The 17,796-nt window shown below is 38.8% G+C and overlaps 1 protein-coding gene across 1 annotated transcript in view; it reads right to left on the bottom strand.

Moving 5' to 3' along the window:
• Positions 1 to 17,796, bottom strand: part of VWF (von Willebrand factor) — a 145,950-nt gene that overhangs the window by 8,817 nt on the left and 119,337 nt on the right. Inside the window, exons 44-48 of the mRNA XM_009887451.1 lie at positions 12,198 to 12,308; positions 10,076 to 10,259; positions 9,263 to 9,303; positions 4,220 to 4,336; positions 1,050 to 1,148 (exon numbers count right to left, since the gene is read on the bottom strand). Of these exons, the coding sequence (XP_009885753.1) occupies positions 1,050 to 1,148; positions 4,220 to 4,336; positions 9,263 to 9,303; positions 10,076 to 10,259; positions 12,198 to 12,308 (552 nt within the window). The remainder of the gene's footprint in view (positions 1 to 1,049; positions 1,149 to 4,219; positions 4,337 to 9,262; positions 9,304 to 10,075; positions 10,260 to 12,197; positions 12,309 to 17,796) is intronic.

The raw sequence follows: 17,796 nt of genomic DNA, 5'->3' as shown, positions 1-17,796 counted from the left end.
TTAACAGGGAATAAATTTCCATTAGCTCAAAAGAGAAATTTGTCTAAGTGAGAAACTTCGGAGTTTGGTTATGAATTGTCTTTTAAAAACACACATATATACGAATACGAACTTCTGGCTGAATTGGGAGCTTCTTTAAAAAAATACATAAAACTACTCACACACAGAATCATATAACCATTTACGTTGGAAAAGACCTTTAAGATCATCGAGTCCAACTGTAAACCTAACACTGCCAAGTGCACCACTAAACCATGTCCGTAAGTCCCACGTCTACACATCTTTTAAATACCTCCAGGGATGGTGACTCAACCACTTCCCTGGGCAGCCTGTTCCAGTGCTTGACAACCTTCTTGGTGAAGAAATTTTTCCTAATGTCCAATATAAACCTCTCCTGGTGCAACTTGAGGCCATTTCCTCTTGTCCTATCACTTGTTACTTGGGAAAAGAGACCTTTTCTCCAGGCTAAACAATCCTAGTTCCCCCAGCCATTCCTTATAAGACTTGTACTCTAGACCCTTCACCAGCTTTGTTGCTCTTCCCATACTCTCCCCATCTAAAACTTAGTTCAGGAATGGAATAAAAGAAAATGTTATATGCTGTTTCTTGTGACTAGCTGATAGGTTTTAACCAGAAAAATATCCACTCCTGTTTAAGAAACTATCATGCTGGAGACATTTTTAAAAATTCACATTGTCAACTTAAATTATCCATTCCTCATTTAAAATGAGGTTTTTAATATCCCCTAAGTAGTTTTTCAGCTCCTATTCCAGTTAAAGTTCCTTGACAATATTTATGCTTGCAGGTACATCTAGAACGTCGCTCTAGAATTTGCATTGTGGTATGAAGTTTCCTTTTTTTTCATTTACAAACAACAACAAAAAAAATTTTCTTGAGAAACCATTCTGAGATACAAAAGAAAAGGCACTAGCAACACCTAACTGCCTAACCAAAAAGGAGGATAAAAATGCACTTTCCTAGGGTTCACCAGAAGTCTGTGCTACATTTACATTTACTCATAAATAAAAGCAAGAGTGCTTAAAACTTACCTGAAGGTATTTAAGCCTTCCATCTCTCAGCCTGATGCCACATGAAGTTGGAACACATTTTCCACAGCAAGAGCCAGGGATTTCCTGCCTTCTGTAATTCTAGAAGATAAAGGACATTTTTTATGGGTTTATTTTGTTTTAAGCTTACTTATTTGTAGACTTCGTTTTAAAAAAAAAAAAAATCAATGGACAAAGCTATAGCCAGCAAAATGCTTTTTTAAACAGTAGGACTAGACTAGCTTAATCTAATTAGCTGCATACTTTTGGTTTTTGTTTTATAAAGGCTGGCATTAATCCTTGTACTGATTTATTACACAATGGGGAGATAAGTTTATTTCCAAGTACAAAGCCTCCTGTGTCCACTAAATTCAATATTCTCTGACTATAACAGTTGCAAGGTCAGAATCACTAAGCAACATGTGACAGTAGCAGAGGGTAAGGAACTTACTAAAATGTTTTGAGTGACATACAGTTCGCATTTGTGGTGTGCAGGAGCTTCTCTGTAAAGCTAATGATTACCACGCAGTGCAACTTGGAAAAGTAGTTTGAAGTGCTTAAACCAGGAGAAAAGGGCAAGACAACCAGTAAGCAGTGGGCAGGGAAAGGGGAGAATAAGGCTAAAGTAGAAAATTTGGACTATGGAAAGAAAAAGGAAATGGCCCAATAAAACAAGAAAGTAAAAGAGCATCAGAGAAAGTATTCTATAATAAAATGAAAAAGGAGATAAAAGAAAAGAGGAATAATGGAGCCCCACAAATGACACAAGAGGAAAATAAACCAGTGGCAGGGAAAGAAGCATGGGAGAGTGAGCAGCACTAGACGGAGAGGAAGAAAGGTGTAGAGTGGATAATGGGGAAAAAAAAAAAAAAAAACAACGAAGAAACAGAAAAGAACTGAGTTAACACATGAAGTGTCCCACAGTAATGTCTCCAGCTGCTACACATAACCAACAGCTGCTTATGATGAGCTGAATATTTTTAAGACAACAAACACTTTCTGGTTGAGTGAAGGCATGCATGTTATCCATATGGTTTTTATATAAAAAGAATTTGGGGAGAGTGGGGGGTTACCATTAAATCACTGGAAGAAAACATAGTTCACTGTTATTTAGGTGAACTTGCTCTACTAGCAAAAATGTAAGCACCTAAAGTAGGTCACAAAACGCCCCTGATGAGCAGAATATGCTGCAGTTGGCTGCACTTCAATTACCAGTGCATTTACTTTCACAGCTTCAGCATCCAGTACAAAGCAGGTGCTCCTGAGAGAGTATATACTCTTAACTCATGATTTTATCCATTATGAAGGAATTGCTTTTAATCTGGGTATACCATGAAATCAGTGACTGAGACAGGAAAGATCCCAAGTATGTGTGTGAATCCCATTGGCCTTCGGGGGATGAAGACATTCTGTATCTTCATTGATTTTTTTTTTGCCCCTCAAGCTCCAAAGATTCATTACAATAGCTACAAAGTGATACACACACCTAGACCTGTAACCTCCCTTGGGTAGCTGCACATCTCCTAAACACAAGTACATAGCTTAATAAGCCCAACTGGAAATTGCCCTTTCTTCAGGGTTTTTTTGTTTAGTCTGTACTTTTGGGTCAGGTGGGGGAAAGGAGCTGTTTGGGAATCGTGTGGGTGGTGAAAGAAGCAGAAGAGGAATGTTTCCCCATTTTTTTACCATGTATTTTATTGATTCCTCTAGCTTTCATTTCTACAGCTGGCTTCTTGCATTGAAAAGCAAGAATTGGTGTTTGTATATTTTTGTGTGGGAACATACATATATGCACACATGTTTCTGGCCACAAATTCATTCTAGTGTATCTGGGTTTTTTTCATTGATCTGCCAGGTTATATTTTGTGGAAGTGAGAAAGATGCTCAGCACTGAGCTTGGCCATTTATTTTCCTTTCAGAAGCCTGTGTCTATAATCATACCTTACAGGAGGGGTGATATGAGGGTCCAGAACAACACAAAGTATTCCAGATTCTCCCTTTTGTCACAGGCTACATCCACACCAGCAAATAAAGGGGGTCAAGGCCAGTTTTCTGGCCCTGCAGACAAGCAGAACACGTATGTATGTCTAAACTGCATTCTCCCCACAAAACAGGCTGGCCTTGGGTTGTGTTAACCACAGATGAACCCACAGAAGCTTGACTTACTACGTTGTCCTTTCCAGTTCTACTTAGGGATTGAAAACTAGACTGATCCAAAAGTCTGCCCCTCTCTTTTTCATGAACCCTGTCAATGTATGCCTCTCTTGGATACCAGCCGGGAATCCCATATGATCATGTTAGAGAGGAGGATTTTTGGTGCAACAGCCAGTGCTTGCACAGACCCTGGGTTTAGTTGGGCCCATTGGGGTCCATCCATTATCCAGGGAAAGGCAGAGGAGGAAGGGGCATTTAAGCCTTTTTCTGTGAAACTTAGCTGCCAGTCTGTGCTCTTCACACAGGGGGAGATTAAGCCAGCCTCTGCAACTGGCTTAGGTCTCCTCCTACTTGGGATATTGGCGCTAAGAGAGAAAACTACATGATTGAGCAGAACTAGTCAGGCACAGTGTTAGCCAGTGGAGTAAAAGCGTGAGCTATTTGCCTCTGGCTTTCTCAGCCAAGCTCATTCCTTGCCAACGATGGCAGCAAAGCAGCAGCAAAAACTTCAAAAAAGCCAGTGGAACTGATGGGGACAATCGCCTCAGATCACCTAAGGCATGGCTGGGAACCGGAAAGAAATATTATTGAGCTCAGCTATTAGACAATTTGGAATAGTCATAGGAAAGCCCTGAAGCACAGAGATCTGGCTGAGCTGCCAGTCCCTGGAGGGACAGATAATACTGTAGGAAAGAAGACACACCACCAGTTCCTGTTGCCAATGATTTGCCAAACCTTATTTTGCCCTACACATAAGTAGTCAAAAATAAACAATAAAATGTTCCGGTGGGCCTAAGCACTATGAAAAGTTACCTTTTCTAGACTGTGGATTTAGATCACATTTGGCATATTTCATCTAATTCAGGTAGAGAACACAGGGATATGAATTTTCAGAAAAACTTCAAGAAAGGCAACAGGTCCCAGAGTTGTACAGAACATAAACTGGTATATACAATGAAGAACATGACCTTCTCATCAGACACATTCTTAACCAGAACATCCAGATCACTTGTACTTACTGTTGGGCATGGTTCACAGCTTAATTTTGTACATGTCAGAGTATATCTCTGCGAATATGTTGACTGGAGGGAGCAGAGACATGTTGTGCATTGATCCACCATCAGGCGTCTCCATGGCTGAAATATTAGAACCAGTTTGTAAGTCAGTGACAGTCTCTTCAACAAAACACATAAATGAGCGATTTTATCCAGGTTAAATCTCTTTCATTAAATCTTCCATTGCAATTCTTCGCAAGAGAAAATAGAAAACTGATGCCCCCACTTTCCAGAGACCCAAAGTTTTGAATCTGTAATTCCTCAACCAGCAGCATAGCATGAGGCTGTTTTTCAAGTAAGCCCATTAGACTTCCTTAATCTGCAAAACATCACTGGCATTTCTTGGTTTGTTGCTTACAAAGCTAGCAAGCAAGAAAGGAATCCTTGAAAGTGACTGGGAAGATTTTGTCGTGACCTATCCTGACTATGTGTTAGGTGGCTGCCACCAGTTCATTTTTCCCCGAGTGTAGTGAATTGGTTTGCCAACAAGTTTTTATTCTTGAGCCATTGCATTGCAACCCACAGATCGTGGGCAGAAATTACTTGTTATTGCTCTTGTAATAACACTGCTTAGAACCTCTAGAGGTCTAAAAGCATAAAATTGAGAAAGGAGAAAGAAAAAAAAAAGCAAACTAGAAATAGAATTACTGAGTGAAGAACTGGACTTGTCCATCGTTACAAGCAAATCAGTGGCTGAGCTGGCACACAATTCAAATTCCCTGAGGTCTTCCCCAGCACCTTGTTTGCTGGATCCCATCACTTTTTCAAAGCAAGCAAAAATAGCATTTAAAATGTACAGAGGAAAATGCCAAACTATTAAATGGGGAACAAAAGCATGTGAAGTTACTAATTGGATTCCTAGCACTGAAAGAATTCTAAATACAAAGTCTTCCCACTTTCCAAGTACACACAGCCTGTCATTTCAACCTTAAAATATTAAACCACTATGGCTGAATGGACAAAATGGAAGGAGCCTATTAAAGATTTTCACCTATTAAAGATTTTCACAAATAACTTCTAAAACCTAATAAAGCAAACACACTGGATATCACTGGATTATAAAAGCTTTGAGTAGTGCTTCAAATGTCAATGGAATTTCACTACTGACTTCATTTGGAACAGGAATTTCCCATGCTACATACTATGCATATCTTCAAATTCCATTTTTTCTTGTTCCACACTAGTAAACACTCATGGAACAAACAGAGCAAAACGAAGAAGCTGGCCAGAGTAGCAGTGTAAGGGTAATTGGTTTGTGGGTAGCTCAGACACGATACTATGACATATACACTGAAGGAAAAATATTCTGATTAAAGAATTTTAATTACATTCTTACTCTGCACCCCAGCACAACAGAAGTCCTCAGGGCTCAGTGGTTTTCAATAAAGCACCAGCAATAGCAATGACTTTTTTCTTGTTTTGTGGAGGTCTATGAAAAAGATCCTTCACAAACAGCATGATGGGTGGTAATACATACGGGGAGATCCCTGCCTTTTAACAACCCAGCTTAAGACCTCAGCACAGAACCCCTCTGATTTCTTGGTTTAGCCTTTTATAGTGAATACCCGGTCATTAATCTGGAGAGTTAAAAGACCTCAAGGAATGCAGGCATGAGGACACACTCATAACATCTTCCTATGGGAAAGGGATGGATAGCAAATGTCATATGAAACTCCAGACTTCTTGCTTACTCTCAACATTGGAAAGCATTCAGGCACTAGAGTGATAGTTCTAGTACAGACTACATGGCCTTACAAGGGCATTCAATCCACTACACTAGCATTGCTCTACTGGTTAGTAGCTACACACACACGTGCATGCACACACAAAAGCCTTGCAAATCTGAGAGATGTCCTCATCATGGCTACCCATTTCAAAACATATTTGGGTTTGTTTTGTTTGCTATCATAATCAGGCCCTCTAAAAGTAAATTCTTATCACAGAATGCCTCAGTAGCTCTAGGCTTTCATACCAGGAAGAAAGCATCTATAAAGCTACAGTTGATATTACAACTGATATCCTCACTGGATCTTCTAATAGTCTTAACATTCCAATTAAATACCAAAAAAAAAGATAGATAAAGTTTAGTATATACTAAAATCACTGTTTGGGCAGGAACATAGGGTTTACTAGAGACATGTTGAAAAAAAAATCCTCACATATCCTTGAACTTTGGGTCTTACCTTGACCCAAAGTTTGCATCACAGCTTCGTTCTATGATATTTATTTAATGTATTTAGGGGTCAGCATGCAAATGGCTTTAACAATGGCTTTCTGTGAACAAACATAGCTTAGCATGACAGAAATGAGTGAAATAATGGATTGATAAATCTTTTTTCCTTTATATAATACACCTAACGTGTTTTCTTGGCTGACTTAGAATGGGATGTCAACATCTGCTAACCCAGTGTTAGTGCAACCAAAATAACCTGCATAAAGCCCAAATCTACTCAGATCTCCTTCAAAAATATTACTCAGTAAAAGCCTGGGAAAACAGATGAGTGATACAGATAATCCTTTTGGTAAATACAGCCACCTGCTTGGAGTCTGCAGTTAAAGCTCACAGCATTGTTAAGAACAGTGGAGTGAATGCAATACACCAAATTACTGGAATATAATATTGGTAACCAGATACAAGACAAAAATGTAAAGGGATTAAGGACACAGTCAGTTAACAGAACTGCAGTAAAAGACTCAAAACTTGGAACTATTCAGTGAATGAGTTAATGGAGCAAAGTTTTCCCTTGATATAAAATGAAATTTGAAACCTATTCTTAAAGGACCCAGAAGAAAGGTTTTGAATCCAGGAAGTATAAACTTCTGTGGATATCACATCTTCCTTCCTGACCAGAACTCTGGAACAGTCATTGAAGTAGAGAACAGAGTAAGACAAAGCTGTAATAACACCAGCTGCTCAAAAGCTTTCAGACATATAGTTAATTAGCTTACAATAAGTCATTAAATGAAGCTAGTTTAATTGAAAAGAATAGTTCATTAAATACAAGTTCTAATTTAAGCTCTAATTTAATTTTTTTTTAAGTCAAAATGGCCACTTTGTTTAGAAATTTTCCAAGACTGTATCTCAATTCGAATTTCACTCTCTATCCTGAGAAAATATTTTGGTAACTGTGTTGTTGAATGATAACTTCAGTAACGCTTGACATTCACAACAGCAAGAGCACAGAAGTAATGTAACAGCTGGGGCCTACCTACACCCTCAAAATCTTGCACAGGTAGCATTTGATAAAGTGACCAATTGACAGGAAGAAAAATAACACATTTTAAAAGCTGTATTAAAAGAAAAAAAAACAGAAAAAGAAACACATTTTAAAGACAGCTTTTATTATGTAGCGAGATAGCAAATAAGAATGAGTTAATATGTAGTTTTGTGTCAGCTGAAACTCTTTATGAATTCATTCCAAATTGGGAAATTTTTTTTAAGGTTTTTTCAATATTGTAGAAACTGAACTATTTTATTTTTAAGTTTTCAAAATACACATACTACTCATTTTGCCTTCAACGTTGTTTCAAAATTTGCTTATGCTTCATTTTAAAGTATTTCAAAATATTTTAGAACACTTGAAAATTGAACAAAGACTTTACTTGACAGATCAAGTAAACGTTTTGTTGGACGAGAAGAAAATATTTGTTAATGAAAGAACAGCATGCAACTGGGAAGACACCTTTTTGCAACACAGAAAATATATATAAATATGTATATATGCTTATCCTGTATAACAGAAGGTGGAAAGAGCTAGCAATTACTTCACTGCATGACATTCTTTACAAGTATGGTCTTTATAAAATACCACAACTAGTTTTGACAACGTACTGTAGAGGAGACAAACAGAGGAATCAAAGAGAAAACAGATTATTTCAGATTTTACCACTTTAAACCCCTTCTCCCAGTGTTCTGACAAGAAAGGCAGAGTTATTTCTTGGATTTAGTTCTACAGGGAAGTAATCCCCACACAGAACGATGAATGCTTGATGACAGGGCTTTAGCTCTAACAGTCTGATAAAACTTATTCCTATCAACTCTGGAAAAAACAAAATCAGAAGAAATAGATGGGGGAAAGGTTCTCTGCCATACCTCAAAAGTCCAAAGAGATTTGGATAAACTTACCTTTTAAATAACTGAAAAAAGAAAGACATACATTGACAATGCAGGAATACATAGGTTAAAAGTTAGGTTAAATGACTAAAGAGGACCTGTTTCCCTGGGGGATGATGAGAATATTTAGAGCTCTTTGACACCAGAGGTGCTGCCAGAATATGGATTATGGGAAACAATGGACAATTGACAGAGCTCTCCAAAGATAAATTCGGCATAAATGAGATCAGATGCTCAACTCCCATCATTCCCACTGTCATGGGCTGGGTTAAACATGTCTTAATCTGTGCACTAAATATGCAGTTGAGAAAAAATTTCCTCTGAGGGCATATCAGCAGGGATCTTGAAAGGGGACAGAGGTCAAACAGTGAGGAAGCTCAGCTTTCCTGTCCCTGCTAACAGCCAAGGAGGGATACCCCTCCTTCCACACAGGTGGAGCAAGAGTCTCCATCCTTTTTTAATCTGCTTTATCCTCTAGGTAGAATACGGGAAGTTTTTGCTTCCCCAAAGTGGGCAAGGATCATTTTTGAGATTATCCCTCGCAGACAGTTTCCTGTGTGTTTGGTATCCTGCAAGTCATTACACAACACAGATTACCACAGTTTCTAAACACTTTTCTCAAGCATCCTTTCAAGATAAGGAAGCTTTACTGCCCCCATTTTGCAGAGATACTCATTGTCTGTAGGAGGTCTGTGGCAGGGTCACCAACTGGACATACACGTGCTGAGCCCCTTGCCACTGCTTTTACCTCAAGGTCTCTCTCGCAGAGATTCTGCCTGAACAAAGCTGCCCTGTACACTTATGTGTATTCTGGCAAGTTCGTGTTCTTCAAAAGCTCGTTCATATATCTAAATCCTTTACCATCACAGCAAATAAAAGGAATAGCGTCTTACCCCAATAACAGTGCCATTCAAAGGACAACCATTCAGAGGTACTGAAAAAAAAAGATAATACTCCATTTAGCATTACCTTTATCATGACATTACCAAGATTTAATAAACCACAGGTACGCTTTTTTGAGTTATTAGATTTCCAACTGAGGACATTTAGATCCAGTTTCACTGTAAAGAGGCATGATCGAGCCCGCTTACATTATATCTTGAAAGGTAACAATTTGTCAGTTATCCTGAATTCCACCTCCTGTATTTCTCCTCCTCCCACTGCTAGCTCCTTACCCCGTGGTTGCTTATATACTTGTCAATTAAACATGACTGTGAGTCTTCTCAGACTGAGGCCAATTAGCCAAATCTTCTGATTTGCACTTTTGATCCAAGTTTGTGCTAGGAAATGGCCACAGCCACAACGCTCAGAGACACACAGAAGACAGCATGGCTGCATGCAAACTCCCTGTTCATGAGGCACTGGGGAGAGTGTTGAAACTTCCTGGGCCAAAAGCATCTCAAGACCTCTTTTAAATGATTAAAAATGCAGACTAGAACTGTAGAGACATAGCCTGGTACGTCTCTCTGAAGCAATGCAAAATAGCTTCAATGCTAAGTAGTTCAAAAGGACACAGTGAATATCAGCTGCAAAGAGAAAGTAATAGCAGCAGGTGCTATTGTACTCAATGTCTAAATTATACCGGAGATCCACAAAGTAGTACTATACTTGCATAACACACACTTTTGAAATTGCTGTTGAGAAACAGGAGACCAACACATGAGATGATTCATTCTCGATTCCGTTTGTCATACATGAAACCTTACCACATCTGCAAGAAGGACAGCAGTCTATTATTTGGTTACAACGCAGTTCAGTTCCCTCTGGACAGTCAGGCACATCCATTTGAGAGCAAGAAAGATTCTTTTGCTGCACGAAAACCTCATTGTTCACCCGGACGCACTCATTGATAATGCAAGGGTTGAAAGGGGATCGCCACTCTGTGCCAACCTGACAGGAAATTGTAAAGGGATTAAATATAGGCAGCAGTATTTGTGCCACTGGAGAGAGGGAAGACCACTATAGCCAATATGCTGGTTTGCAAAAGCATGTTTACTGCATCAAGAACAGTCTGTCACTCAAGAGTTCTCCACAAATGCTTATCACAACAATCAGTTTATAGAACAGTCTGCTGCTTGGTTTGCAGATTATAGGAGTTACAGGAGTATCCTTAAGGTGAAAAATAAAGGGGCAGGTGAAATAACACAGGAATAAGAAAAAGCACTCTGAACTAGATTTAAAACTACATTTGTTACCTGGTAGCTGGCTGCACTGCAGTGCACTGTAGACGAGCTGGTCCTCTTTCTGCTGGAAGATGCTGCAAATCAGCTCTACTAAGCCCAAAAGAGGCTTTGGCAACAGGCTCGAGCCATGAAAATGCTTGCAAATGTAGAAGAGACTGGCTCCTACTGACAGCCCTTATGATTATAATCACCCGTGGGTCAGACAAGGCAGGAACTTTAAGCACTATTATGGTAAGAGACATCACCACAGGCCAGAAGGAAGACGCTGTCACAGTTCAACACTGGGAGGAGCTGATCACTGCTTTGAAGCCATATGCCTCCCACTGTTAACACTCTTTGAATGCACAATGAAAGTGAAAATCAGATCCCCAGTTCCAGTAAATTCAAACACCTTTGCCCACAAAGTTAGGGAACACTTTTCTCTCATGTGTTAAATACTTCGTTCTTTGTTAATGACTAAAGAGTTGAAAGAGAACGCAGCAAGAAAGAGACAGCAGAGTATAGGGACCTATTACTCCATTAGGACAACAGAAATCAGTAAGACATGGTGGGACATTAAAATAGGCTTTCTGAAGGCTTGTTTTATGAAGCAGAGAAGAATATTGATCCACATTAAGAAATGCCCTTGGTAAAATCAGGGACAGAGGCAGACTGCAAAATGATACATTAACATATTTTAAAAGACAGCAGCAGACTGTCTTTGTAAAAGAAGCAATTAAAAAATTAATATTAAATATGTGAACATGAGATGTAGATGAAAATGCAGACACATTATAAAGAACAACACTTAGGGAGGAAAAGATGGGGAGAAGGTCTATTATTTGAAATATATTTAACTTAATGTTCCTGCCTTTGTTGAATCCAAAGCTCTGCATAGGATTAAGCAATTTAATGCTACTGGGACAGGCAAAGGCTTCCAACAGTGGTTGGGTTAGGGACAGAACAAACTGAATAGCCTGAAGGAATTAAAAATGTAGGCAAGAAAAGAAATAAATATCCACGTTGCTTTCCAGAGTGTATGGTATTCGCAGTGCATTTTAAATGGCTGTTGCATGCACTCACTTCCCATTGGGCCCTTTGAATCCTAAGGGAAGAGGCACATTGCTGAAAATAAACCGTTATTTTGAGCAGAAAACAAGTATGGCCTGGATCACTGTGGTCTGATCTGACATGCAGTAATCATCTTTAGCAACCAGAGAATAATTCATGTTTCTATCCTCACTTACTTCCTGATATTTCATTATGTAATAAATAAGATATCCTATTTGAATAGGACTGTGAAATTCAAGCAATCCACTACTCCCTCTGCGTGCTGTCCATAGAGTAATACAATTTTATTGGGATAATTTAAACAAATAGCCTACAGCCAGAGAAGCATCGTGTGCTGTCAACATTCGTTTGAGCTACCATTTGTGAAATTACTAATTTTACACAAAAATATTGCTTCCTTAGAGCCTGAAAAGGGCAGGGAGGGTTTGCCTGTTAGAACCAAGTAAGTCCCACACCCCAAAAAGCACTGTTTTTCAGTGCTGCTTGATGTAAAGAAGAAATAGCTCCTATCTTCTTCGCCTCCTTCCATGGAACACAAAATAATTCCAGGGCACTTCTGCTAGAATAGGAAGTGTCCATGCCATTTCTGCCTCACCTCATGCAAACGAGGATCTGCATCACCCCGAGACCACAATAACTGCTCCTCACAGGCAGTCTTCTGGCATCTCCCACAACACTCCCCTTCTTGGACAATATACTTGTAACCCTGTGGAAGAAAAGAAAAGGACTGACCAATCCAGGAATAGGAAACAAATGAGAAGATTAATCCTAAAAGAAAACACCGGGATAAATACTTAAAGTTAGCAACTTCTTAGGGAAAGGGGAGTTGAAAGCAGAACTGTAAGGCCACACACTGCCATTACAAAAGAAACAAGTGGTCCACCCAGCTCAGCATCCTGTTAAATGGTTTACATTATCTGTCAGAAAAAATAAATTAAAATCCACACAACATTAGGAGCAGAAACTCTTATCTCATTAGTTCCTGCTTAATATATATTTTGAAGACATATTCACTTCAGCTGCATGGACTAACTCTAGGTACTACCCTTGCTCAGGTCATGCCAATCAACTAATGGGCCTTGTAAGGATATCTGCTTCTGAAGTGTGGTAAGGAGCACCCCTTCTTGGAGTACAGAAAATCTCGATGGTGCCTAACATTTTTTTTTTTTTTAAAAAAAAAGTTACAAGAAAGAAAGAAATCTGAAATCACCCAGAAATATCTTCCTTTTGCTAGGGCCTGCTCAAATATGCAATAGCACAAAGATTTGCCACAAGACAGGAAAGAACAATGACAAACAGGCAGAAATGGAAAGGGAAGAGGTAAAAGAAACACACTTTCAGAGGACCCTGAGCTATTTCAACAGCACTGAGCAGCAGTCATTTCCAAATGTTAGTTTATCATATGTGAGCCATTTCTTTTATGCCTTAGAAAATTGTAAAGAGCAAACCAGCCCTACAGAGAAGTGCAAAAGGGAAAAGTAGTAGGTCCACTTCTAAGGGTGACTGTCAGAATTGCCATGCTATTTGGCAGATTTTGATAGAAAACTATATGTGAACGTTCAGAATCCAATTTTAAAAACTGGATTAATAAAAAACTGGATTAATAAAAAACATTAAATCGCCTCTGGTTTTAGATGTGAGTCATACATAATTATGAGAATTTTTGTCTGATATTAAAAAAAAAAATCTTTTTTAGGTATATAATACTATTTTGCAAAAGAAAATGAAAGGTAAAAATTGTTCTAGTGGCACCTTGGATGTTAATCAGTAGTCACAACTCCCCTTCCCACCGCTGCGAATTCAAGGTTAGGATTGATTCTGAGCACCTTCAGTCATCTGACTGCCCTGTGCTGAAGCAGAGGGAAGGGGTTGGTCAGACTTGTAGTCCAGGGATCAGTTTTGACTGATCATTTCATCTTTTCATCTCCTGAAGCAACTAGCCAAATATTCAAACATTGGAGTATCTAAGTGAAAGAAAGCAAGGAGCTTTAATCTAATTAGAAATAATATATTCTACATTTAATAACTAGGCAGTCTCCAAGGGGCAAAACATAACTCTGATTTCGATACAGAGTTGAAGGAAAGACGTTCTGTCAGAGAAAATATTGTTCATGCAAAAAATGTCAATTTTTTTTTGGTCAACCCCTTTGAACTGAATTGCTGAAGTATTCCCAACTGCTCCCTCCCTTCATGAACTGTCCTTGATTTGCAATATGAAGCACATTAGCAAACCTCAAAAATCAGCAGACTTTCATATGAAAGGGCATCTTGCATAATGTCATAAAAAATAATACCAGAGTTCGACCTAGCTTTGTAGAAAAATTTGTGCTGTTGAACACTTTGTTTTATATGACTTTTATCTGCTAAATACAGGTCTGAAGCATCTCAAGTATCGGATACAACATTTTATTTGCGGGGCAAACTCAGAGAAGTAAAAATCCAGGAGCTGTTTGTGCCCAGAATAAAGTAAAATCCAGCTGCTGCACCCAAATTTCACTAAGTGGGTTTGAACAGAGCCCTCTAAAGTGCAAACAAAAATGTGCTACACAGCAGAGTCCAGGGGTGATTTGCATCCCTAAAGCACTGACAAAGATGTTGGTTTTGGACAGTTCAACCTGCCTGAGTGGCCCTTTTGGTGCTTGGTTCGTTCAAAATCTGGGGGCTGTGATGCCTAAGGGGAAGAAACACAGGAGATCATAGCTCCCAACCTCAGCACTTGCTAAGCTTCTCCTAACGCAGTCCCTGAACCACCATAAACTACAAATCTGTCTCAGAAGACAAACTTGCAGAAGTCTACGAGCTCCTCAAAAATCAGAGCATTCATCTGTACTTGAGGAGTAAGGTAGACACCGATTCCCTGCTGTCACAGATCCTCCACAGCATGAGAAATATTGCACCATCAGAGAACCCTATCTTTTATACCTCACACCATGGAAAGTTGGGCCCATGGGGATAAAGAAAGCTTTATTTTATGTTAAAGTCTTAAAGTGGTAATGTTTAAGGTTACACCTAAGAAGAGGAGAATGTATTGTGCATTTTGAGGTGCTTTTTTGTTCTGGGATTGTTGGGTTTTTTTCCAGTTAGATGACTTATGTACAAAGAATATATGCTACCAGTATTATTCCTGAGCTGCACAATCTATGAACATGAATATCTGACAAGTCTCAGATACTGCGCTGTTGAAGATGTTAGATCAAACTAGGCAGGGTAAGTACTATCTGTCCCACCTTTCCTTATTTTTCATTTTCTAGCACATAGACACTAGCGTATGGATATGCCAGTGTTTGATGGGTTATTCAAGGATCCCCTTATAGTCAATATTCTGCTTGTCCCTTGCTTTTTCTGAACTGGATCTGCTGCTTAATTTGTCCTCTGCATCTTGCCTTAAAAAGAAAAAACAACCAAAAAAAACCCCAAAAACAAACAAACCAACCAAAAACAAACAAACAAAAAAAACTCCCAAACCAGAAACCACCAATCTTCAAATCAGGAATTAAAACTCAGAAAAGTCCTAGGTAAATGTCTGACTGTCGGTCACACTGAAAGGCAGATGACAGTCTACAGGACTTAAAAAAAAATCCCCGCGCCCCGGGGAGGTATGGGATAAGACAACACAAGACACCCCTTGCATTTGAACAGGTGCATGTGGCTGACGTGGGAGCGATAATCAGCAGCTGCGATGGAGAACCTGACAAGTGCTCAGATATGCCGCCCGATCAGGCTGTTTTATCAAGCACAAATGCTGAGATAAAGCTGATCTCCCACACAGAGGGTAAAAGCATACAGATTAAGACATTCTACATGGGGGGGAAATTTTGGCCACTTTTGAACTGGCACTTCTCTTGCGACAAACAAAAGAGGAATTAATTCTGTAGCGTTCAGAGAATGCACATTTTGGTTTCATCGCCTACTCAAGGCTACCAGAGGGATCCACACAGGCTATGGCTTGGCATATTTCTGCACTCCCTCTTTTGTACTAGAATTGTTCAGGATATATAGTTCATCTTTTCATGGGTGCTAAAGTTTTGGCCAAAAAACTCCGTCAGCTGCCTTTTGGCCAACAAAGCAGGAAAGAAAGAACACAGATTATTCCTCGATGGAGTATTTTTAAGAAGGGTCCAGTATGTCCCTTTTACATATTGAGACGACAGTACCTAGACAGAGTTGGAGGAATGCAAGAGAATGAAAATGGCAACAGTAGACTGAAAAAACCCAGTAGGATGGATATAAATTAATTTGAAATGCTGAAAGCAGAATCTTCAGGGGTGGTGAATCAACACAATCATAGAGATTTCCCTGGAGCTGCACTCATTTACCCTAGGTGAGGACTTAATTCTCCATTTGCAAGTCTCTAAAACGTTAAGGTATCCTAATTTCCATAATAAATTATGCTTTAAAATGCAAGCAGGATGTTTGAAATTAGCTCCTACCAAGACTTCCACAGTTTTTCAGTGGGATCCTGCACATCTAATATTCAAACAACAGTCTTCCTTTTACGTTAATTTCTTTGACCTCCTTAATACACACTATTAAACCATTTACTACCATGCTTTACATGCTACTTCAAAGGAAAATATCCGTTTGAAATATTGGAGATTAAAGCCATAAATTTTGTAGTCAGCATCTACTGCAACCATCATTCACTACGCCTTTGCATGTACAGTGCCAATGTTCTTTATTTTAATTTAACACAGTCATCAGGAGGCTTGAAAACCTAACCTAATTAATTTACACACACTTAGCCAAATGGCTTTTTCTTAAACACTTAGCCCAGAAAATTATGCTTCATTCTTCTCATAATCATTGAGCACTTTAAATTATCCAATACATTAAACCACACTGTTTTATATCACTTACAAAGTACCTAACTCCAAGAACATTGACAGAAATTGAGCAAAGCAACTGCTCCCTTCACATTAGCGTACTAGTGATTTTAAGGTGTTTTGAAAGCTGTTATCCACTTTATCACCATGATTCTCTGAAGGGATGTAGTCTGCTGTACTTTCAGAGTAATAATTTCTGAAGAAGCTGCAGGAGGGAGACACCACTCCTCCTTGTGGCACATGCAATAATTACAGCAATCTGCTTGCTTTCTCAAAACTTTGGTAAGAGAAAGAAGAGGACAAAAAAAGTGAGGGAACCATTACATATGATGAAGCAAACCCACATCTGGTTTGCAAGTGAGAAGTCTGTATTTGCTATTAACATCCTCAGAGAACTGTGGGATTAGTTCATTTTAATCAAACATCCAGTCTTTTTCCGTAGCGTTTCTTTACATTCTAAAACAACAGATAGGATTAAAGTTTGATTTTGTCATGCTTGGGAGAACAGTAGCACCATTCATTCATCAAAGTGAAGGAGCTAGTACATGTATTACGGGTTTTTTTCTCTTTTTGAGTAGCTAGATAAAAAACTGTAAGCTGTTTTCACAGAAGTCAGATGGAACAGTCAACAGTGATACTGCACAACTTTAAGACCTGGCAATAATAACCATGAGCAGGAGAGAGTTCAAACATCAACTTAGTAATGAACCATGATTAAAGTATGTCTTTAATGTCAATACAACTTTCAATGTCTTCTAATCTGAACTGAAAAATAAGTTTTACAGACAATTCAAATTGGATTACAATACTTCTGCCATTCTTGATATGTATATCAACTGAATCAGAAATAAGCAAAGGAAAAAAGAAAATGTGAGCTATCCAGGTTCTCCAACAGCTAAAGTTTTGGTTGTACAACTTTGATAACCATTAAAAGAGCAGAAGAAATGACAAATTCCACAAAAGAACTGGCATGATTTCCACCAAGGCGTTTTGCTTGTTTTAAAAATGCTTTTTGACACCGCAATGCTTACGGCTGGTTTGTCAAGAAACTGTAGCTCTACATTAACGATACTTTATTAGAATAACCAATTATTGATAAAGTTATGACTATGAGCCAAAAGACAGTCTAAATGAATCTAATTAATCTAATGTTTCATAATTGCCATACTAGAAACAAGTCTCTTGGTTTTCACTGTGCTGGACATCCTCAAGCTTTCTTACCGAACTGTACAGTCTCAGAAAGAGCACTAGTTTGGCTTGCCATTTTTTTTTTTTTTTTAATTGATTGGGGTTTTGTTCTGGAATTATGCAGTGTTTAAGATACACCAGAGGAAAATAAGTAGGAAAAAGTTTATCGTTTTTTACACCCCA

Source organism: Charadrius vociferus, unplaced genomic scaffold, assembly GCF_000708025.1.
Source record: "Charadrius vociferus isolate BGI_N301 unplaced genomic scaffold, ASM70802v2 scaffold116, whole genome shotgun sequence".
Lineage (NCBI taxonomy): Eukaryota > Metazoa > Chordata > Aves > Charadriiformes > Charadriidae > Charadrius > Charadrius vociferus.
This window is presented reverse-complemented; position numbering and strand designations above follow the sequence as displayed.